This window comes from Aureobasidium subglaciale (genome assembly GCF_000721755.1).
Source record: "Aureobasidium subglaciale EXF-2481 unplaced genomic scaffold scaffold_28, whole genome shotgun sequence".
Classification (NCBI taxonomy): Eukaryota; Fungi; Ascomycota; class Dothideomycetes; order Dothideales; family Saccotheciaceae; genus Aureobasidium; species Aureobasidium subglaciale.
Genome location: NW_013566967.1, coordinates 96,177 through 117,528, shown reverse-complemented (window position 1 = coordinate 117,528; position 21,352 = coordinate 96,177). Strand labels below are relative to the sequence as shown.

Genomic DNA, 21,352 nt, shown 5'->3' with positions numbered 1-21,352 from the left:
AATCAGGGAGGAAGGAGGAACTTGAGCTGGATGAATGAAGGACAACGCACTTAACATCAAGTTGCAGAGCTCAGCGTCATGGCTGCTTGCATGAGTCTATGGAAGATGATCGAGGGAGGGTCAATTGGCAGCCTTGTACAATGCAATAAAGAATTGGAACGCTTGTGACCCACCCTTGTGCCATCGTGATGTTCGTGTTCTCTTCATGTGGATAAAGCGCCCCGTTCCAGACCTCGACGTTCCTACCTTCGTCGGATCCAGAGACGATGCCTCGCTCACGGTCTTCGAGTCTGTAAGCTGCTCCATGCTGTCCAGCTTGATAGTATCATCAACTTTAAACTTGCCTCGTTTCTGGAGATGGCGTAAGATCTCAGTCTCTACAAGAAGCGCTGTCCCTGTTCGTCTTCGCCCCACTCTAAACCAAACTCTATGACAGGGAGTTACGGCTAGTCCATCATCCATAGACGAACACATTTTCTCCAAAGCTGGCACCCTCAAATTACCGCTCGTGTACGTAACGTAGAAACAAAACAATGAACATTGCAAAACGTGATTGTCGTTCTCACTTGGTCTTGGCGACCATATGGGAAGACAGGTAGATTTGTACAATCTATATCGCAGAACAAAAACTCCGCCTCTTCTCTGCAAACTTCGCGAACGACATCTTTTTGCAAAGATCGTTTTATTGCACCTCGACAGCGACAGCCCCCCTTTTTCTGCGCCTTGACAGCAATAGTCACCATTTCCCTGCCTGACTGCATACAAACCAGCCTGCGAAAACATACCCGCAACCGTCGCGCAAAAATGTCGGATCATTCAATTCTCGGCTTGATGTTCACATACGATCGCGCCTCGAATCGATACATTGGAGTCACGCAAAACGGGGATGAACATGCCATCCTCACGCCCTATGCATACCACAAGGTCCTGCGCAACGGTCTGCCCAGGCTCAACACGATCCCTACTGTCGGCGACGCGGACGGGGATGATGAGCTCGATGCCGGCAACGGGCAGCCTGCAGAGAATGACGGCGGTCCAGACGATCCGATCGTCATATCAGAACGAGAAGAGAGCTCTCAGGAAGAGGATGAGGAATCGCAGGGTGATATTGAAGAAGAAGTAAACGATGTTGATGAGGAGGTGAACGAAGTTGTCGAGGGTGCTGGTCGACCCGAAATCGCTGCAGAGGCAGACGGTCTATCAGTCCAGTCGAGCGCTTCGGGAATCTTTGTGAGCTCCGACGAGGATCTTCCTGGTAACGACGCCTTCAAGGGTGACTCTGTCCTTGCCCGCTTCCGCGAGCAACAGGAGAGAGGCAGACTCTTGCAAGCCGACGATGAGGGATTGGGCCCGCCCTTCGGTCCTCTGGACCAAGCCATTCTTTCTGAGCCCGCCCCGGGTGCTCGTACGCCTATCTACAACGAAGAGCCCGAAGATCAGGCCACAGATCATGAGGGTCATGGGGCGCAGCAGCCCCTCAACAGATCTGCCGCCAAACGCCCCCTGGAGCAGCCTTCCGAGTCTCCTTCGCAGGCTCAGCCATCTCGCAAAAAGAGGTCTCGTCGCCCTTCTCTTCCATCTCCCTCCCCCAACCCTCACGCCAACGATGCCGAGCAACTGCAGTTTAACATGGTCCCTCTCAACCCCAACCCATCTCAGAGCATCCTGGACCAGTTCCAGCCAGTTCCCGAGGCTGAGCTGAAGACCTTCAAGACCTCAAAAGCTCCCGTCACCCTGAGTCAGAAAGTGAACTACGGATACAGAATGAACTTCGCCATCTGTATGCACCCTGGTTGTCCCAATAATGAGAGACATGGAGGTATGGGCTGGACCAGGGCTATGCACCGTGATGCACACATCGAGAGCGAGCATGCCGGTTTCAAGCAGCCTGAGCAGGGTACGAAAGCCACTTTTGTTTGAAACTGGGGGTTTCGGGAGGCAGGACTATCAAGACAGGGAGATAGAGCAGTATAGGCATGGAATCGGGACAGCATGCACAGTGATAGTATCAAAGAGGGCTACAGAAGGGGCCAGAGGTCCAGAGGTGTAGGCCTAGACAGTAATCAGATCGGATCCATTCACTTGCCTTCGATTCTCGTGCTTGCATATGCTTGTGATGTCTCATCTTGTTCTTTCACTTGACTCATGCTGGGGAGTGAAACATGTCGTCCAAAAAGCTTGGCGTCTCCAACGTCCTCCACCACCACGCGCGCAATATCAACACTTTACATTGCCTTTTGACGCCTTCCTTCTCTCGCGCATAGACAAAGATCTTCAACCAAGCAGTAATTACAGTTACCTGGTGGGAAAGAACACAGGCTAATCATCTCCAGTCATGTCACACCGCCGCCGCAGAAATGCTGTCTCGCAGCACAATCCTTTCCTGGGTCGCCGCGCTCAGACGGGGCAACTCCTGCCTCATCAAATGCCTTTTGGGGAGGAGCCCTCGTCGGAGGACGGCGCTCAGGAGAGCGAGGACGACGACGAGCGGTATGTTATGCTAATCGCTCAACTTCCGTCCCACTTTTGTACTGATACTAATGATTGCAGGCAAGAAGAACAAGAAGAAGAAGAAGACGACGACGAAGCCATGAGCAACATGGCCGATGATGGTGGCAGCGATGAGCTGGTCTCTCCTTCCCCTGAGGCCCAAGAAGACCGCAGCAGCAGCAACAACAATAACGTCCCTGCTGCCCCTCAAGCACCAGCTCAGCAAGTCCGCTACGTCTCTCCCGACCGTATCCGCTTCCCCCTCTCTCTCGCCAGGGCTGGGCTGGTGACTTACCCCTCCGCTCCCGTGGTCATTGTGCAAACCTCCGAAGGTCCCTGCACTCTGACCGATGGCCAGTACTACTGGAACGCCATGGGCAGGCCTCAGTGCCTGAGGAGGGGGTGCCTAAATAACAGGGGCACGGGGTATGCAGCGGAGCAGAGCCGTGATGATCACATCGGGACTCATCAGGTCTTCCAGACGCCGGCCTACTGGCAGGAAGCCAGCGGCACGAGTCAGTTCCGATGTCGAAGAAGAGATGGTCAAAGCTAACCCGAGGCAGGAAACGGCGAGCCCTATCGCATTCTCTGAGCTTCGAGCTCAAAACACCTCCATAGGGAGAGGCAGTCAAAATGCACAGTCATTTTCAAGTTTTTGTCAGTCGTAGCGGGAGTGGAGGGGGACGAAAAGGCAGCACAAATTCAAAACCAAATGTTGCCGCTCGAAACTTCGCATGTTCATTTCCCGGGCTTGACTCACGTGCTATGGTCCAGGGAAACACGTACCGCCAAGCGCTTTCCATCAAAATGCTACAACTTCCCGTGCTATTGTGTACTACTATTGAGTATTGTTCTTGCAGCGGCTGATCCACAGCTATACAAGTCTTATTGAGGTATGTACACCCAAGATTGACAATACAATTAACCAAGGTATAGGTGCTACAAGCTCGCTGTGATGGACCATCCTTTCCTCACGCCAATTCGTCTCACGCCTGATCGGGAATCAGGGTGTAGACGACTTCTCTACACATCTATCAACTCACACAGCGCTGGCGCTTTAGAACCATGTCTCAACAAAGAAGTACATCGTTGCTAGTACATGTTCCCTGTATTTGACTAACATGTTTGACAGGATTCCTCCCCTCTGACCCACCTCTTGGTCCACTGGACAACAGGGAGATCTCCGGACAGGAGATGGAAGAGGCTGAATCGACTGTCAATGAGTACCTCCAAGATCCTGCTGCATTCGACGCAGCCAATTCAGGTGGTCGTTCAACTGCAACCGCCACAATCAACACTCTGTCTTTCCAACAGACTGATCCTACCGTCTCCGACAACACAAGCATCACTCATTCCACCACTCAAACATTACCAAACGAAGACGAGCAAGCCGCGGAAATGGGCTTCTTCCTAGCCGCACACGCCACAGCCAATCATGAACAGGTGCTAGAACCTTCCACCAACCAGCCAACCTCTCGTGTGTAACGCCGAGTTTCGTTCGTTGTTCCTGCACAGGCTCAACCCCCCACTCGCCGTCCTCGAGTCTATATCTTCACCATCATCGGCTGGGTCAGATTGACTCGCCGCCAGCAAGCAGACAATTCCCAAGGCCGTTACCAGTGTCTCGTTCCCGGCTGTCACAACCACAAAGGCCATGGCTTCATCGGTGGCTTTGCTCGTCGCGGACACTACCAGCGCTATCACGATCATCGCTAGTCGCAGGCTTTTGTTGGCTGGCGTAAGTTGCCCTGCCTGGCATTGTCATTGTATACCTACTGACTTGATGCAGAGGATGGTCGTCGTGTTGTTATACTTTGAAAGAGTCTGAGTGCTTGGGTATTTTGTCCAGGGCTCGACAGTAGTCTGCGAGAGTAAAAATTTGTCCTCGGGCTCGAAAGGCGCCGTTACTGATATTTTGCAGATGTTGACCGATACATGCATGAGCTTGCAGTTGCCAGGACAAAGAGAAGAGAGCAAAAGGTACAGGGCAAAGAGTACATCATGCGACGCCCGAATATTGATTGAGAGCGTGAACGCCATTGGCAGTTCTGGAACTGGGAAGGATTGATTTTTTGCGCTTAAAACAATAACTTTCTAATCAATTCCCGTGTCAAGATCGACGGCGTCTCTCTAGACTTCTGCCATGGCACAAGATCTCGATGTCCGTATGTCCTGCTGACAGGTATGGCTGGGGATGCTTATTCACGTACCAGACATTCTCCGTTGAGAGACTGTCTTGAAGCCTCTCTCCGCCAAGGAGACGGTAGACCTGAACATGTTTGTAGTTTGGTACAGCACATTTTAAAGAGGGAGTCTATGGATGAGAACGACTCTTTACTGTACATCAAGTCTATCTCACAATTTCGTCACTGGCAATAACGTTCATCATTCTGCACGCCTTCACGTACCTTCCTCTTTTCTTTACAGCATCACAAGCTTCAATTCTAAACATAGTTCACTGCGGGGCTTCTTTCCTCAGTGCCGTAGGCTTCGGGTCTCAGAAAGTTGTCTCCGCGCTTACTCAACTTCTTCCGCACCACTACCTCCTCCAACAACATCATAACCCTTCCTTCTCAACATCACTAACCAGAAGTATTTATTTTGTTCTACCTGCCTGTACCTCTACTTACCATCCGAGCAGCAACATCACCTCGATGGATCACGTTCTGATAGTCATCGAGCGCCTGAAGGCCGGCGAACAGGCACTTGAACGCAGATTGGAGATCGCCGAAGCCACTGGTAGAGTTCTCAGAAGAGACAGTGACGCCGTGCTTGCGCAGATTGAACGCGGTCAGAGCGTTCAAGACCAAACTCAGCAGTCAGATCCAGGCTTCACCAACACATTGTGTACAGATCGTGATAGGAATTCTCTGCGCTCGCACTCGGGCGTCAATACTTGGGATGGCAAAGTTCATGAGAGACACTTTGTTTCGGGAAGTCATGGCGTGCCACGCCGTTTTCAGCAAATTGACCCTGACATTTCTTCTCAGACTTGGACAGATAATGGTAATAGTTCGCTGCGCACATACTCGCGCTCAATCATCGGAAACAGCAACAATGCTAAGAGACAATTCAGACTTCAGGATCAGGATGTGCCTCAGCGTTTGCAGCATGTGGACCCAAGCATCCATTCTACGACTCAACCGTTTCACGACAGAATCGCTTCCCGCACCAACTCGCGTGCCAACACAGGAGAGAGCAACAATGATGAGGGCCGGATTATTTTCGAAGATCAGGACGTACCCTGGCGTTTCCAGCACACGAGCCCCGGCGTTTTGGCCACCTTTCCATCATCTCGAAGCAGATTTCCGCTCCGCACTAATTCAGACGCAGTCGCTCTAGCTGATGACCATGAGGAGAGCCCTCTCGTTCCTGGAAGTTTGAGCGTGCCCAATCGTTTTGAGTTGTTTGACCCTCTCGCCTCTGACACCTTTCACTCTTCCCAAAATGGAAAGCGTTCCCGCGCTGATTCAGACGCTATTTCTGGATTTGATGACCATGAGAATGCATTGTTCATTTCTCAAAACCAGGATTCACCCAGCTGTCTTCAGTGCTCCAACCCAAAAGTTGCAAATACCTTTTACTCGGCACATATCGATGTTTCTTCCCGCACCAACTCATACGCCGACGCCGAAGGTAACACCGATGAAGAGACCCTTTTTGTTTCTCAAAGCCAGGACGTGCCCCGTCGTCAGCAGTACTCGGACCCTGGAGCTTTGAACACCTTTCTCTCTGCCCACAATAGAATTTTTCATCGCCCTAGATCAACCACAATCACTGGAGCTTATGACAAAGGAGAGACTTTGTTCGTTTCTCAAAGTCCCCAGCCTGTCGCTTCGGCTTCCAGAATGACACTTCGCAGCCTTCACAGTCTTTCTGTTCACAACGACGACGCTACTTATGCCAAAAGACGCTGTGTCACCTTCACACAAGAAGAACCTATCTACATCTCTGACGACCACGACTCACCCAATGAGTACAATGACTATGGCGACAGTAACGCCGTGCCTCCCCATTGCCCCGAAAATGATGCCAACATCGGCTACAACAAGTCCAAGTACCAAAGTGATGGTAGATTGATCAAGCAGCCATACGTCCAACCACTCACATCATCAATGCCTTCTACCTCAACTGCCATCCCTTCCATCCGCTCTACCATCAACCATCCCTCTCGCACTCAAGATTCCACCCAAACCTATTCCTCCAACTCCGGCGTCGGCGGTCCAATCCGCCCAATGCAACAAGAAGAATACGACGGCTTGAACGCTCGTGCAGCTGAAGTAAACAGCCAAACTCCCTGCCCATACCCTGATTGTGGTCGCCTTTACTCGAGTTACAGTTCTGTTGTCAGACACCTTCGTCGAGGACACCCGGATTGGCCGGTCGTCAGGGAGAAGATGAAGAGTAGGTACAAGGAGTGGAGTAAGTTGTGTGAGAAGATTGGTTCGAATGGCTAAAAGTTTGAAGGGTGGAGGACCGATGGGCTGTGGTAGTGGGCTTCGAGCATAGCGATGTTTCGATATTTGCCCGGGAGGAAGGCAGTACGTCATTGGGGGGTCGGCTGGGAGGATGAGAATGAGAGAGGGACGATCTCTCACGTCTCTCGGCTCGAAGCAATGCTACCAGCTTCTTGTTGCGTGCACGGGAGCAAAGCAGCACGTTTCTCTGGGAGATGGGCTTGGAGGATGGAGATCAGAAAGGAACGAAGGAATCTTCGACGATCAGTTTCAGGCGCAGTAGCTCCCTGTTGCGTACCAGGTAGAGATGCAGCACGTCTTCCTTGAGAGAGTTTCCGGACATCGAGAAAGAATGGGTTTTCTTCACCTTTGAGTTCGCGATCTATCAAGCCTCTGCTTGACTGACCGGTAGAGAGGCAGAACGGTCTTTCACCATTGCGTTGTGGTTCAGAAGGAGGCGAACGGAATGGACAGGCCGACGCAAAGAAGGCGCATCAACATGACTTCAAAAGTCATACATACCATGCAAACTCACCAATAGGAAGGCAGAACGATCTCTCCGTTTTTGCCTTGTGGTTGTGGAAATAAAGAATGGCACCAACGGCCCTGGGCAAAGAATTGAAATCAGCTCAGTCCCATTGACAATGCAAACTCCGTCGATGCTCCAGCGCAAAGGCAGAGTGATCTCCATCATAAGTTTGGGTTCCTGGAAGTGGAAGATGGTTTGCATCGGCGTAAGCAAGAAAGGCAAGCCAGCATGACCTTCGTCCTAAGGCATATTCTTCTTAGTCAACGGTGGGGAGGCCGAATGATTTGTCGTGACTGGTTTGTGCCCCTAAAGATGTAAGACAGTGTCCGACGCATTGCACAAACAATGCAGATCAGGATGATCTCAATGGCAATGCACACCTTCCAGTGTCAGCGGTGACAAGGCGGAAAATTCCGTTGCAATCGTTGCATGATCTATAAACGAATGCTCGTACCGTCTGCCCGCGGCGTGGAGATGCAATCGAGAATGATCTCGAGGGTGAAGGATTACGAGTGGATGCAGCAGTCAAAAGGCGGAATGACTTTGGGAAAAGCAAGAAAGTGTGTAGAGATGGTGGTAGGTATCTCATGCCCATGAATGATGAACAAGTCCAAACGTCATCAGAAATGAGGAACTGCGTGTCTGTGAAGGATCCAGAAAGCAGGATGAACTGGACATAGACTTATAGAGATCAAGGGCTGAGAATTAAGAACACAATGATCGAGGAATGCTTGGCACTCATTAAGCTGAAGCCAACGAAATGCTGTAGGCCTTGTTCCACCCATCTTCGATTCTTACGGCCCCACAATTGCAAACATCTACCTGCAAGATGTCGATCCCTGAAAACAAGCGCTTGCTACCTCTCAAGGAATTGACATCTCAGAAGCTAAGTTTATACAGACGCAAGTCGATTTTTCAAAGTTGTGTAGCGCGATACGGCTGCCACCCTTTTTGTACTAAACAGCTTGTCTACGAGGACGACTCTACACATCATGATCTCATTCGTGACTAGATCGATTGCGTGATTCGAATCCTCTTGAAGCTTGCAGCAAGGGTACATATTCGTTTGGACGACCGTCGATTCCAAGATTTCTCCCCCCATCAATGATCTTCCTCTTGAACAACAAGCCCTGGCTCCTTGGGTCGATCCTATTGAAAAATGTCTCCAAAGTTACGCAATCACCGTGCACAAAAGAACTGAATTTGATCATCATGGTTCCGAACCCCATGACAGCCAGACATTGTAAGTGCCTTGATCTGTAGCTCTGACCCTCGAATTGCTTTGCTGACGTCTGCTCAGCTCAAGGTTCGCAGGCTGAGGATACTGGCAACTCCTTAGACGAGTCAAAGCAAATGTGACTTACCGTGATACATCTATTCCCAATGACAATCTCACTAATCAGCTCCGCAAACTCTCTTCAGCTGACCGTAGAGGTACCTGAAAGTCTTCTAGATTCCGACACGGCTTTCAGCTCAGGTGTGAAGATCACGAAAGGGATCTTCATGTGTAGAACGATGAGCCCGGCCAGCTTGTATCTCGGATTCCCTCAGATGTCATCAAACTGGCCAAACGTCGTCTTGACTACGTTCGCTTTGTTCAAAGCACCCGCGAATCAAACTTCGACTGGTTCCCCGGCACGTCGGAGCACGAGTACGAGCACACGATGGAAAAGTTGTCCCGAGAGGACGGTGCACGCGCGATGATCGAGAAAGGAATTCGGGAGAATGACGTGAGTGGTGCGACATCTCGTGCTTGAGCACTGGATTGATGATAATTGACAGAACGACTACGTGTTTCTCGGCCTTGCAAGTGACGCCCTCACGTACACTCAGTCATCGAGAATCGACATGGTGTTCTTGAGGTTGGTGTGAGCGCACCAAGTCGAGGCCAATGGGCAAGTAGAAGAGGAGGGAGCTTTTGGGGGGTGCTGAAAAGGTCTTGACCAGCGTGTCCGAGAGAGGCGACTCGGGACTCTATGTCATCGTTGCTTCATCTTTGCTCGACGGCCAGGGCAGTTTTCCCGAAGGTCGCTGAGATATCTTGCGATAGTGGCAAAACCATTCTTGTTAGGACGACAGTAGCTTGCTTGGTGGAGGAAGGAAAGCAGCATTGAATATGTAGTCGGCAGAAGTCTCAGTGCAAAAGAGTCGTTGATATCCCTACAACCACTCTTGGAAACATTCCGCCTTCCAATTCGCGTTTCATACGAGCAACAGCCCTCAATGCAAGCGCTCAAGTCAATGAAACAGCGTTCGACCGTTCCCAGCTTTCACACCTGAACGTCCCTACTTCCATCTCCAAAAGTCCCGTCTATAACTCCTTGGTTATCAACACAATTCGCAGTCAAAATCTCATCTCTACCAACCTATCAAGCATCAAGTCATCATGGCTACCGCTCAGGAGACCCTCTCGAACCTGGCATCCGAGCTGCATGAGTACAACCTCAGCATTTCTACCCTCTACCACACCATCAAGGTCATTCGCGAGACCCTGAAGGTCCTCGATCCCGCTGAACCATCGCCCTCCTGGTCGACAACAAGGTTGAGGGAGAGAAGATGATCGCTGCAATCAAACGTGTCGAGATGCAAGTGCCCCTCCACCCTCCAATGCATCTGTATACTGACCCGCTCAGGTCTCTCAAGATCGTCATCCAGTACGGTCACGTTGTTCGCGCCCTTCAGGAGGCAGTCCATCGCGTCAAAGCCTTCCTCTGGATTGCTGACAAGATCTTCACCACACCCTCCGCCGATAACATGACTGTCGTGACCAAGAAAATCACGAGAAAGGCGCTTTATTCCCATCTTCCATTCTCCAAGCTTTTCTTGACATCTGTGACCCTTGTTTCCGCGCGCCCCAGAATTATCCTGCTTACACATTACTCGTAACAATGTGTCTCACCCATCTCGGTCGGTACTTCGACAATATGTCCCGTTGCCGCACAAACAGCAGCCGCGTCGCCCATGACATGACAGAATCGCAACCTCTTATACAGAGCGGTACGTACAGTGAGAGTTTGCACCATTCACAACGATATGACTGACACGAAGAAGCTCTCAAGACCAATTCGCGGAAGCGCACCGCAATGAGAATGGCAAAGCAGGTTGCGTTCGTTCCCACATCGAAGGAAGTCCGCGGCGACTTGGCTATCAAGGACGAGGACAGAAGTCTTGACTCCATCTCGCACGTTGCTTTCCACCACGTTCATCTTTCGTCTGGCTCTAAGGTTCGCGAGGCACTTGGTGAGCGTGAGCTTAACGATGATCGTTCTTCTGTGTCGACTTTTATGTCCCATCAACGAACATCCGCTTGTGACGTCATGGACGAGCAGGACCACTACCGCAACAACTCTCAAGCCTCTCGCTCGCACACCAGAAGCGACTCCAACAGCGCTGTCTGTGACGCAGAGCTTACGTCCATGTCTTTTTCTGGGCTCTCTTCCATAGAGTTACAGGGCAGCGATGTCCTCAGCATCGACTGCGACTTTGACAACCTCACAATCAGCGTCGACATGTCAGACTCCATGCCAGACTTTAGCTCCATGCTCGACAAGATGGTCAACGAGTCTTCCGTCTTCAACTGTGACATCACCATCGTGCAAGACTCGGACTCGTGTGGTGATGACCTTCTTTCTGACGTCGCTACTGCCGGCCACAAGCGCAGGCTTATCTCGCGCCGCCGTCAAATCTCAATCTCTTCAACCTCGAGCGCAATGTCTACTACTGCTATTTACGGTTCTCTCAGGTTCCTCACACCCAAGGTCAGCCGCCCTGGACGTCTTCAGTCACCTCCTGCTATCCTTGACAGAGAACTTGCCATCAAGTCTTCAGAGGTACGCCATACTCAGGTCCACGACAATGTCGCCCCTATTGATACTATCTCATCGCCGCCTTCTGAACAGGGTGCGCTCGCCACTGCGCAGAAGTACTCATGCTGTGCCCAACGCACCTGCGAGAGCGAACTTGCCCCTGAGGATGAGTCTGCAACAGCTTCTGGCTTGTCCACTTCTGAAATCGATCTCTACGAATCCGAGCTCTGTGTTGGAGTGCTCAGTGCTTTTGAAGAAAAGTATCTCTGCAAGGAAAGTAAGATGGCCATTCTTCTCGGGGCTTGTCACGGTCTTACCGCTGAGCACCCTTGTAACCACACAAATACCAACTTGAACTACCAGAAGCCCGAGAGCGGCGGAAGACCCCATCGCGAAATCGAAATACCCCACGACAGACCTGCTCGCTTCACTTCGTCTCTTCCCACTTCCCTGGGTCCTGAAGGTCAGCTCGGCCAAGCTCACGAGAACCCACGTTTTTCTCAACGCCGCGTCGCTGCTCAGTACAAGCCATCTCGCCCTGCCCTTCCTCTGGCTGAGCTTCCTATCCGTGAACGCAGAAGCGGTGGACTCCCCCTGAACGACCCAGCTCGGCGCAAGGTACAGAGCCATCCTATGACTGGCGATGAGATCGAAGCTATCAAGGCAGCTCATCTGCCCAAATTTTCGCGCGAGAAGTCGTCTAGCTACCACTTTCCCGCTGCCTGGCAGCCAGCTGTCGAGAGAGAAAATATCGACAAGAAGCAGTCTCACAATAATTATCTTATGAGCACTAAGAACGAAGAGAAGACCAAGGAGACTACCGTTGTACGCAGAAGTGCCACCAGAAAGCCCGCTCACAAGTCGTGGTTGCCCACTTTGTTCTGAGCACACTCTAGCACAAAGTAACTTGGACGAGGATTGAGGAAGCCCAGCGTGGTTAAGGATGGGGAATGAAAGATATGCATTGAAAGAAGAGAAGAAATTGGGACTTAAATGTAAGATAGTAGTAGAAGACAGAAAGGACGATCAGAACCGAGATGTCATATCATGAAACACCACGCCAATCGATCGTCACTTGTCGGACACATCTCGCCCCACTAAATTAGATCATGCGTTTTCACAGCTGATGTTCCAGGATGTAACTCGTTCTTGGAGTACCATGAAAGCAGCTGTCGGTGCCGCTGGCGCTTGAATACCGCGAATCGTGTTCGTTGTCCCCTAGCTCGGTCAGGGAAGCCAAGCACGACTCGGCTCTAACAACCAGCCATTCCTCTTCACGTTCAGAACATCACAGGCACCATTAGTATGAACAACTAGGTCCCTATCGCCACAATCGAGCTCTGCGACCGCTCATTGAGCATGTTGACAACTCGTGATCGCATTGCGCCTAGCGCTCCACCTACTTCCTTGCGCGAGGACCACGTCTGGGGAGTGTTCTTCTCGGGCGCTGGTAGCCCTACGAGCGTGACTGCAAGGTCGCTGATGCTCATAAGTACGTCTACTTCTCGCAGTGTGCAGATGTACCTAACTGACATTAGATACAGAGCATTGCTTCTCCTGTCTGCTGCACTGCTCGTGAGGGAGCGAGAAGCGCGTTTCATCGTTGCTTCGCCCGTAATAGAACTGAACAGTACCCGGCCTCTCGATACCTAACCAGACCATCACTTACTATGTCCCGAAGAGTCCCTGGAAGATTGATCTTGGTGACCGACGTTGAGAACCAGGTCCTTTCTGCTACTACTTCCACTGTAGTTTGCCCTCCAAGTCAACCTGGTAAGAGCGTTGCAGCATGCCCTTCGTCTTCCATTCTACTGACCCGATCAGTTTCGAGGAGACAGACTCTCAAGCACAAGAAGAAGCTAGCCAATCACCGCCTGACATAAATGTCTCTGACTGGCCTGTGAAAATGCAACATGTCTTCTGGCCTGCGTCCTTTGTTCGTCGAGAGTTGGCTTTTCTTTCTGGTCTTCCCTCTTTTCTTTGTTTGGCTACCATGGCCCTTCCGCTTCAAATACCAATTCTTTGTCATGGTCTACAATGTATTGTTCTCATGCCAGGCGACAAGTTGCAATCAATGCAGAAAGCGTCTCTTCCAAATTATGATATAATTGTCGAGAGCCCCCCTAATCTCTCCTCTCTTCACCACCCAAGAATCGAAACTCGAGGCAGACCTACAGACGACAATCGGCTCCAAAAGTTCTCCCTCAGCCAAAACCACTTCTACAACAAACTCCACAGAATCTTCCGGCAAGATGTGCTGGGGTGAGAAGCTGATCACCACTTGTCCTTATTGTCAGAGGGTCACCGTTCACGATGTCATGTGGCTTGGTTGTCCTTTTGGCCAACCTCTCGGCACTTGCATTGACATCTTCGTAGACACCATTCACGCCATGTCAGCTCATCCTCTTTGCGAGCCTAGAGTCGTCTTTCCTCAACGCCCTCGTCTAGACCGTCTTTCTCGTCTTGAAGCCCTTGCCGTCGTCGCCACTTCTCCTCCTGGAACTTGGGAGGCTGGTTCGCCTGTTTACCTCTCTACCCAGTCTGCTCCTGGTGTTCATTTCGTTCAGCCCATCCCCCCTCCTGCTTATGCTTTGCCTTTGCCTGCTGGTTGGACGGCTGACGCTGGTGGTCCTCAGTCCGAACTCATGACTTTGGTTCTTCAATACACTGCCGAGATTGCTCATACGCTTCAGGATCTGGTTGGACCCATCATCGGTCTTCATCGCAATGTCGCTTTCACCAATGTCCGCCTCTCTCGGGTCATTACTTGGTGTGAAGACTTCATCACCCGCATCGTCGCCAACACAAGCACCTTCGCCTGGCACGTCCGTCAAGCTGAAGATGAAGTCGCTGCTAGCAGCATCCACGCCATCCAAGCCCGCACTGACCTCGCGGCTATCGAGCACGAACTTCGCAACGGTATGGTCCCTTTCGTTCCTGCTAACATTTGGCACAGACGTTTTGTTAACCTTTTCATTCAGCTTCGCCGTTTGGCTGGTGAGCTTTCGCCGCCGAGACCTGCTACTGATTATACACCTGGTCATCGTAGAAGAGATGCTATTTCTGCTGGTTCTGGTAGTCAGGATTTAGATATACCTGATCTTGCTGCTGTTGGCGAGGATGATGCTGTGCTTTTTGATACCGTTTATGATAGTGATGGTAATCATGTTTCGAGATCTGATTCTGATGGTGGACACCCTGGTGGTGTTGAACCTGATGATGATGATGAGATGAGTGATGCTCGAGCTTGCGATGGTAAGTCCCAGTGACAGAAAACATACTCGAATGGTAACTCTCAATGGTATGTGATTTTGCTGACTCTCTTATGTTTTCTGGGTCGGTTCATTACATCAAATACAAACACAATTCTCCCAAAACCCTGTTTTCCCCCTTACCCAGTGATAATGTGATTAGTGTACCTCTTGAGATCGATGTAAATGATAGCATCTCTCCCAACAAGGACGTGAGTCTGCGATTTCTATCGTGCATTTCGACGGTCCTGTCGTAACGTGTATCTATGCTTGGAGTGTGAGAGCTTTCTTCTTTGACTGGTGTACCGGGGGCAAGGTATATTAGATAGAACCATTTCATCATCACTCCTCATACAATATCGTGGCAGTCGAAAGGCAGCATGTCTTCCAGAATCGTCTGTATCGCACGTAAGATGGACACGATGTGTGAGAGCGCTCTCGATCGGTTCGCCGGTAGCATGACATCGTTGGTGTTTCATTCCATCAGTGTGCCTCGTGTCATAAGCAGCGGTTGAAAGGCAACATGTTTTTCTCATTGCTCTTGATCCCTCGTGGGATAAGAAGCATCTGCCCTCTCTCAATACGTCTGGTAGTTTGGAAAACACGACCATGCCTTTCTACGGCCCTGTACAGGAGTGTATCGATGCTTGAAGTGGTGTCAGGTTTCCTGCTGCTGGTATGACCCTACACAGACGCCGGCCGTGTGCTTGGCGCTCCGAATGTTCACTTGTTTTTCCTACCTGCCTTGCGTGTTCATTCAACTATCTCTCCAAGCGATATCATCAACGTGGACATCATCATGGTGTATCACAGCTATAAATCTTTTGATCCTCGTAAGATGTCCACTAGCGACCTTATCGACCTGTTCGCCGGCCGCTCCACGTAAGTGCACATTTTTGGAGGTATTGCTGGCGGCTAAGAGAGCATATAGCTTGGGTATTCGCTCTCCTTCTCCACCTCCCCCACCTCCTACGCCACCACATCCCCCTCAGGTTGTACCTGCTGGTCTTCCTTGTCTCTGGCATGGCTGCGATGCCAACTTCTCCGGCCCCAACAACGCCAACGATCTCTTCGTAAGTCCCTACCCCCCGCCTCCCTTGATTGGAACAATGACAATGGGGCTGGCGCATTCTACGCTATTCATCCTCTCACACAATTGTCTTCCTAACTATTGACCGGAGTTTATAAAGATGCTCCTTCTTTGGCCTCAGCTTCGTGCTGGAGATTGGGCAGAACGGGAGGCTGTACTACGTATACAAGATAATGCCATCCATTACATCGGCCCTATCGACCTTAACACTCTCGATGTCAGCAGCCTGCTCCACCCAAAGGAGGACGACAAGACTACCCAGAACGGGATATATGCCGCCTCAATCAACAAGTTCATCTACTTCATCCATGCTCTCACCGTATACGCCCCTGCCATCAATGACCGTACAGAGCATGACGATTTAACCTGGTGGGATCATCGTCGCGGTATTCTGATGTCCCCTCCACTTCGCCGTCAGGGGGTCCAATGGCTGCTACAAGATCGCGAAGAGCTTGAGGAGCTGGCTATCAAGTACCCTGATGCTTCGGTGATGTTGTCCGGCCGGGTCTTTTGATAAAGCTGTCCAAATGCAGTATCACTTTCTCACTACCGTAATCTACGTATTGGAGCCCTGGATATTGCATGATCAGGAAGCTTCTCGTCGAGGGAAAGCGCTGTTTAGCTAGCTGTGGCAAGACAAAGGCATGTCTTGGAAGATAGCATTCACGTTCGGGAGCGTATGATAGGCTGTGACCTAAGTGACTGCACACATACTACCCTATTTTCTCGAGGCGTGCAGATGACTCCCGCGACACGGACTTTCGATATGTTGAGGTGCACCTTGTCATCGTGGTCGCTGGTCGCTGAGGCAAAGACTTCCTCGTAGATGATGTTGCTGACTCTGCGGGGAGAGAGAAGATGGGAAATGGGAGAATGGACGGAGCTCTAGCCTTTGCTGCGATGCGGGTCGATCTACTGCCTTTGATGGTGGCCACAGTGGTGACGACTTCATTCTTGCTATCGATACCAGTCATCCAGACTGGGCGGTCTGCAAAACATTAGCTGCGATAAACGCATCCTGCGCAGATCGCATATTTTACTACAATAGCTCATCCTAGCTTGTGTTGAGTGCTGAGAATGTTCATGTAGCGAGCTTTTTGCGTAATCTTAAGCGAGATAGAGACGGGGTAAAAACCAAAGGGCTGATAGGTCAAATGTCAGCGGATTCAGTACAGCTCGCGCGGAGTGGTCGACGCGCGTGGTGGTCGATCCATGACTTCCCAATCCAGCTAGCTTGTCGTGGGAAATCCCTGCTTAGTCAGACCGGCAGGTGTCAAAATGCGTGAAAAAACCAAAGTTCTTAGCTCTCGACCTCCCTCAATATCAATATTCAATCATGTAATCCTTCAGGACATCCTTCCCTGTTCGATAACGCCTCTCTCAAGAATGAGCCACCGCTCCAAACGGACACACCATCATGAGTCATCAAGTGATGCGTGGTATGCTGTCAATATGCAAGAGACTGATGTGGAGTTTCCAGTACTGCAAACGGCACCCACGAGATACCATGTCAGACTCGGAGCGGGTGGAGTGCACGGTAGTAGCAGGGAAGTAGATTGATAAGCTACCGAACTTGATGTTGAAGAGAGAACGAATGATCTGTTTCGATTGCATTCACTTTACACTTACTATCCATGCAATAACGCAAGGTCCGTCAAAGGTAGATTCTCCCGAGAGAGGATAAGAGCGAGGGTACGTCCGAGAAAGGATAGCCAGAACTCACCAGAGTCCCCGGCATCGTGCGTTTGATCTTGTAAAGAACATTGCACTCTGACAAGTTCTTCCAAGGACTCTTCGTGGGGTCGGAGAGCTCATGCATTATCCTTCCGCGTCGGTGACACGGTCATTTGACCAATTCAGAGCTGGTAACTCAAGTCTGCAGCGCGAACCCTCAACGACAATCCATGACTCCAGTATTCTTCGGGGTACTCTGAGAGAGATGTCTCCCTTCCTTAGTTCTGCCTGGTATGCTTTGATTCCTGCGAACACGGCCTTCAAAGCCTCGCCAGTGGGCCAGCCAAAGTCGTAGAAGCTTCTATGCCTTATCTGTAGCTGAACAGCAGGATGGCTGCGCGACGCAATACACTGGCTAAATGTCTTGACGACCTCGAGAGACAGTCGCTGTCAGGTCACGCCCCGTCCGCGGGTAATTCATGCTTGACTGTTCGTGGGCGTCTGGTTTTCCTTGGCGAGCAGCCCAATGGCTACCAAAGTCGCGCCGCTTTCAATTTCCGAGCTTTACTTTCTTCTCTACACGCCAGGCATCCGTCACCTCACAACTGCAGCTGTCGCAACCTAGAAAAACGGTCTACAAGACGGAGGTATGGTCTTGGGGATGACTGCTTACCGCCGATGATTGCTCTACACAAGTTTGGCCGCCTTGTTAGACAACCAACCCTATCCCCTCTTTTTTTGGAACCGGCTGGGAGGCCTCTGCGCCTTACTCGAGTGGACTCGGTGGCAGACGCATGTCCCCTGGTACTGTGTTACCCGTATTTCACTACCTCAGGTTGACGCGAACTATCTTTTCATCGAGTCTACTGGCATCTTGCTGGGTCTTGAAGAAGGGTTTACATAGGTACTCTCACGAGTGACAGTCACTTCGGTAGTTCAACGCAAAATGATCCAGCATACGGGAGCTCAAGTTGCGTGACGCTGGCGACTGCCGGACATGATATGTATTCTAGATGCTCGATTGATCATGTCAGACTGGTCAAGAGGACGACCCTGGTCAAGACCTCATCCGCCACTATCGACCTTTTGGGGCGCTCGATATCGTCCATGAGGCGTCTGGAGTCATGATGGAAAGATCAAACTTGCTTACTGTTGCTTATAACCAGGTTAGCTTGACTTGCTAGCGTCACTGCCGGCATACACCGCTAAAGCAGCCCATGTGTCTTGGGGACTGGTTTGCAACGTTCCAGAAATCACCACCTCGGAAAACCTGCACAGATACACCACTGCATATCCGGTAGAGAGAATACTTGGGCGACTGCCAGATTCTCGCTTGTTTCGCGCTCCGATTCTCTACGCTCGGGAAATGCTTGTTTTTCTGTCTCTATGCAATGGTAGAACATTGAAGCCCTTGCTCCGCACGTTGACCAACGCAGAATATACCGCGGAGTGGTCCACCATCCTGAACGGAAATGATAGACTGTATTGAAACACTCGAGATGCGAGAAGGTGAATCTCCCCCACAGTCGCCGCCATCTACGCACCACGGCTTCCTCAGAACGGGCTTTACGAAGCTCAAGTCACGCCCGCGCCCACCCCACAACTCTCGCAAATCACTGCAAGACTCGATCCCTCGACATCCAAATCTCTCGATGCGTGCAAAAGAGAGTCTAGGGGCGGCAAAAGAGATGATTCCGCTGAGGCTCGAACTCAGGACCGCCTGTGTGTTAGACAGAAGTGATAACCAACTACACCACAGAACCGATTACTGCAACGTCGACCATGCTGAGGCTCTAACTTTTCGCAGTTACAGCGGTTGTGCAGCCAGGTAATGGCAGATCGTGCACGGACGCAGTGACTCCCTGGACGAAGAGCATGTCGCAGCCTTCAGATGCCTCTGGTGCTTGTCGGATGAGAAGCTGATCGAGAGCAGTGCCAGGTCAAGCAGGCTATGCGCCGTGAACAGAGGAGGAGAAGTCGAGTCATGAGACGAAAGCAGCATACAAAGACGTGATGGCATGTAAGTTGAAGGCGAAGCCAGGACAGAAACGGACAATGCTTCTTGGTCGGTGAGTTGTTTGAGCGGCTGGCCAAAAGTCGTGGAGAAAGCCGAGGAATGTTCGAAACCTGCTTGCGGCGTTCGAGGACCGCAATCCGCTTCTCTCCCGACATTAGTAACGAGCTGACGAATGCTGGACGTTTTTGTTGACAACTGCTTGGAGAATGAACGACAAGGCGAAGACGTGGATGAGACTGGCTGGAGGTGCTGCCTTTTGCAGTCGGTTGCTGTGTGCTTCGCCGCTTTCGTCTTTCGCCCAGGACTTTGAGCGCTTGGGCTTGAGCACTTTTTTGAGTGTCAGAACAGCCTTTATTCATAGCCAAACGATGCGATCGCGCGGCGAGAATGACCCGATTGTCTGAGAATGAAGCCGCCTAGAGACTTCGCAGTCAAGAGCTTGCCTGGACCAAGAGCACGCACGCTTTGAGGAAGCAGTTTGCAAAGTCGAACAACCCCCATAGTTCGCTCACCGCTCTAACAAATAACGGTCCGGGTGGCCTCTTAGGTCGAACCGCTTGCAGCGTCCTGGAGCGATTGGTGTCTCGTCAGGATAGACTGGTCTGCAGTCTCAGTCAGGTGCAGCAGGTAGCCTGACATCGAGCAAAGGAATGGGAGGTGTTGCTGAGTTGAGCAGCTGGCAACTCGGGCCAGTGCGAGACGCTGTCATCATTGTCTAAGTCACGCAAAGCGTCCGGCGCCTTTGATCCTGGCTAAAGATGATGGACGATTTGGGCGGCGCTGCAAATGTCACACTGCTACGACATTGACAACTATTAGTAGGAGAAGCTATCCTCCAGACTTGTCCGTGCTTGAATGGTAGACGGCCACTCAATCTCTCCGACAGCTTCATGAAGGCGCACATGATGAAGAGTGGATTCAGCTCGCCCGTCTCATCCTGCTCTGCCGGCCACAGAATGTTAGACAAACGCAATGGCGCCATTCACAGCACCTGTGGATATGATGCTCACCGTCAAGGACAGGAACTTTCATACACAACAGTCAAAATCGATAAGGGTAGCTGGAAGTGGGTGCTGGGCATTCACGGACGTCCGAAGAAGAATTGGACTACAAGCTATTACGCAGCTCACAGCGCGATGGCTGTACAGCATACCTCGCTGCCGCTTGAACAGACATCAGGCAATATGAGAGTGGGTCTTAAGCGAAGGCTTGTCTTCGAGGTAGGTGCGGATAACGTAGCGGCCGTGGCTGGAGCATCGAGACAACCTGAATGGTAAGGTGTGCGCGTCTTCGATCATCCCACCTCTTTCCCACTGCAGAGTATGCCTGTCTCGCATCTCATGTCTTTTGTCTGCAGCCTTGCTCTTTCTGCGCGCGATCGTCTTCACAGAAGCTCGATTGGAATCTTCTTGATAGTATCGGTCGGATGTTGGTAGGTTCGAGGGGCGCGCGAGGACGGTAGGTAATGATATTGGTGTTGTTTCGTGATTGGATCCTTCTCTTTCCCACTGCAGGTTGTCCCTGTTCGACATTTCTTCTCTTTCGTCGCCTGCAGTTCATGTACATCTCCTTGCTCTTTCTTTGGCCTTGTGTGCGTGATATGTGTGGTGCGGAACTGCATGGGAAGTTTGTTCTGCGCTGCTCTGTTTGGGTGGCTCACGCTGGCTTGATACCCGATGCTGCGGTTTGGATGGTTGGAGGACGAGGGCTTGCCTGCTGGGGATTTCGGTATGTCGTTATGTCTGTGTCAGGAGTGGGGATTATGCTGATTAGGTGTACAGAGATGTTTCCTCGCGCCCACGGAGGTCGGGAGATTGAGCGCCCTGAGAGGCCTCAGATGCCTCGTGCTCGTCTTGGTGCTTGAGCTGGGGTGCTTGTTGTCGCTTGTTGCTGTTGCCTGCTGTCGTCTCTTCGCGCCTGCCTTCTTTGTCTATAGTATAAGAATACTATCAAAAGCCAGGAACAGATTCAAGAGAATCATCAAGATCAGTGAGATGGTGTGATATACGTAATTCGCCTCGGGCGGCGTAGGCTCTCG

At 51.2% G+C, this 21,352-nt stretch overlaps 7 protein-coding genes across 7 annotated transcripts; all 7 read left to right on the top strand.

The window, feature by feature from the left end:
- Window positions 1–585: 585 nt before the first annotated feature.
- Window positions 586–2,071, top strand: AUEXF2481DRAFT_462118 (uncharacterized protein; the record flags this gene model as incomplete). Its single annotated transcript, XM_013484638.1, has 1 exon — window positions 586–2,071. A coding segment is annotated over one exon (1,335 nt), but the record flags the coding sequence as incomplete, so codon positions are not given.
- Window positions 2,072–2,242: 171 nt separating this feature from the next.
- AUEXF2481DRAFT_43937 (uncharacterized protein) lies at window positions 2,243–3,217 on the top strand. Its single transcript, XM_013484594.1, has 4 exons — window positions 2,243–2,285; window positions 2,334–2,490; window positions 2,551–3,005; window positions 3,054–3,217. Exons 2-4 carry the CDS (start codon window positions 2,426–2,428, stop codon window positions 3,080–3,082), a joined length of 549 nt encoding a protein of 182 aa, XP_013340048.1. The 5' UTR covers window positions 2,243–2,285; window positions 2,334–2,425; the 3' UTR covers window positions 3,083–3,217.
- A 338-nt stretch (window positions 3,218–3,555) lies between these two features.
- AUEXF2481DRAFT_83008 (uncharacterized protein) lies at window positions 3,556–4,566 on the top strand (the record flags this gene model as incomplete). Its single annotated transcript, XM_013484623.1, has 5 exons — window positions 3,556–3,571; window positions 3,623–3,971; window positions 4,081–4,228; window positions 4,280–4,361; window positions 4,412–4,566. 4 exons carry the CDS (start codon window positions 3,556–3,558, stop codon window positions 4,316–4,318), a joined length of 552 nt encoding a protein of 183 aa, XP_013340077.1. The 3' UTR covers window positions 4,319–4,361; window positions 4,412–4,566.
- Window positions 4,567–5,144: 578 nt separating this feature from the next.
- On the top strand, window positions 5,145–6,947 carry AUEXF2481DRAFT_32937 (uncharacterized protein; the record flags this gene model as incomplete). The annotated part of the gene is made up of 1 exon (XM_013484572.1): window positions 5,145–6,947. One exon carries the CDS (start codon window positions 5,145–5,147, stop codon window positions 6,945–6,947), a length of 1,803 nt encoding a protein of 600 aa, XP_013340026.1.
- A 2,915-nt stretch (window positions 6,948–9,862) lies between these two features.
- Window positions 9,863–12,319, top strand: AUEXF2481DRAFT_92020 (uncharacterized protein; the record flags this gene model as incomplete). Its single annotated transcript, XM_013484637.1, has 4 exons — window positions 9,863–10,017; window positions 10,110–10,308; window positions 10,335–10,473; window positions 10,528–12,319. The coding sequence occupies 4 exons, from the start codon at window positions 9,863–9,865 to the stop codon at window positions 12,165–12,167; spliced, it is 2,133 nt and encodes a 710-aa protein (XP_013340091.1). The 3' UTR covers window positions 12,168–12,319.
- A 1,353-nt stretch (window positions 12,320–13,672) lies between these two features.
- AUEXF2481DRAFT_8418 (uncharacterized protein) lies at window positions 13,673–16,137 on the top strand (the record flags this gene model as incomplete). Its single annotated transcript, XM_013484549.1, has 4 exons — window positions 13,673–14,537; window positions 15,226–15,415; window positions 15,465–15,606; window positions 15,724–16,137. The coding sequence occupies 4 exons, from the start codon at window positions 13,673–13,675 to the stop codon at window positions 16,135–16,137; spliced, it is 1,611 nt and encodes a 536-aa protein (XP_013340003.1).
- A 4,458-nt stretch (window positions 16,138–20,595) lies between these two features.
- AUEXF2481DRAFT_462064 (uncharacterized protein) lies at window positions 20,596–21,314 on the top strand. Its single transcript, XM_013484636.1, has one exon. The coding sequence runs from the start codon at window positions 20,780–20,782 to the stop codon at window positions 21,176–21,178; it is 399 nt and encodes a 132-aa protein (XP_013340090.1). The 5' UTR covers window positions 20,596–20,779; the 3' UTR covers window positions 21,179–21,314.
- The last annotated feature ends 38 nt before the right edge of the window (window positions 21,315–21,352 follow it).

What these genes read in the sequence shown, in the direction of transcription:
- AUEXF2481DRAFT_43937 (XM_013484594.1), top strand. Translation starts at nt 2,426, where the DNA reads ATGCCTTTTGGGGAGGAGCCCTCGTCGGAGGACGGCGCTCAGGAGAGC. An exon ending in AGCGAGGACGACGACGAGCG is followed by an intron (nt 2,491 to 2,550) that starts GTATGTTATGCT and finishes TAATGATTGCAG; the next exon opens with GCAAGAAGAACAAGAAGAAG. An exon ending in GCAGGAAGCCAGCGGCACGA is followed by an intron (nt 3,006 to 3,053) that starts GTCAGTTCCGAT and finishes AACCCGAGGCAG; the next exon opens with GAAACGGCGAGCCCTATCGC.
- AUEXF2481DRAFT_462064 (XM_013484636.1), top strand. Translation starts at nt 20,780, where the DNA reads ATGATATTGGTGTTGTTTCGTGATTGGATCCTTCTCTTTCCCACTGCA.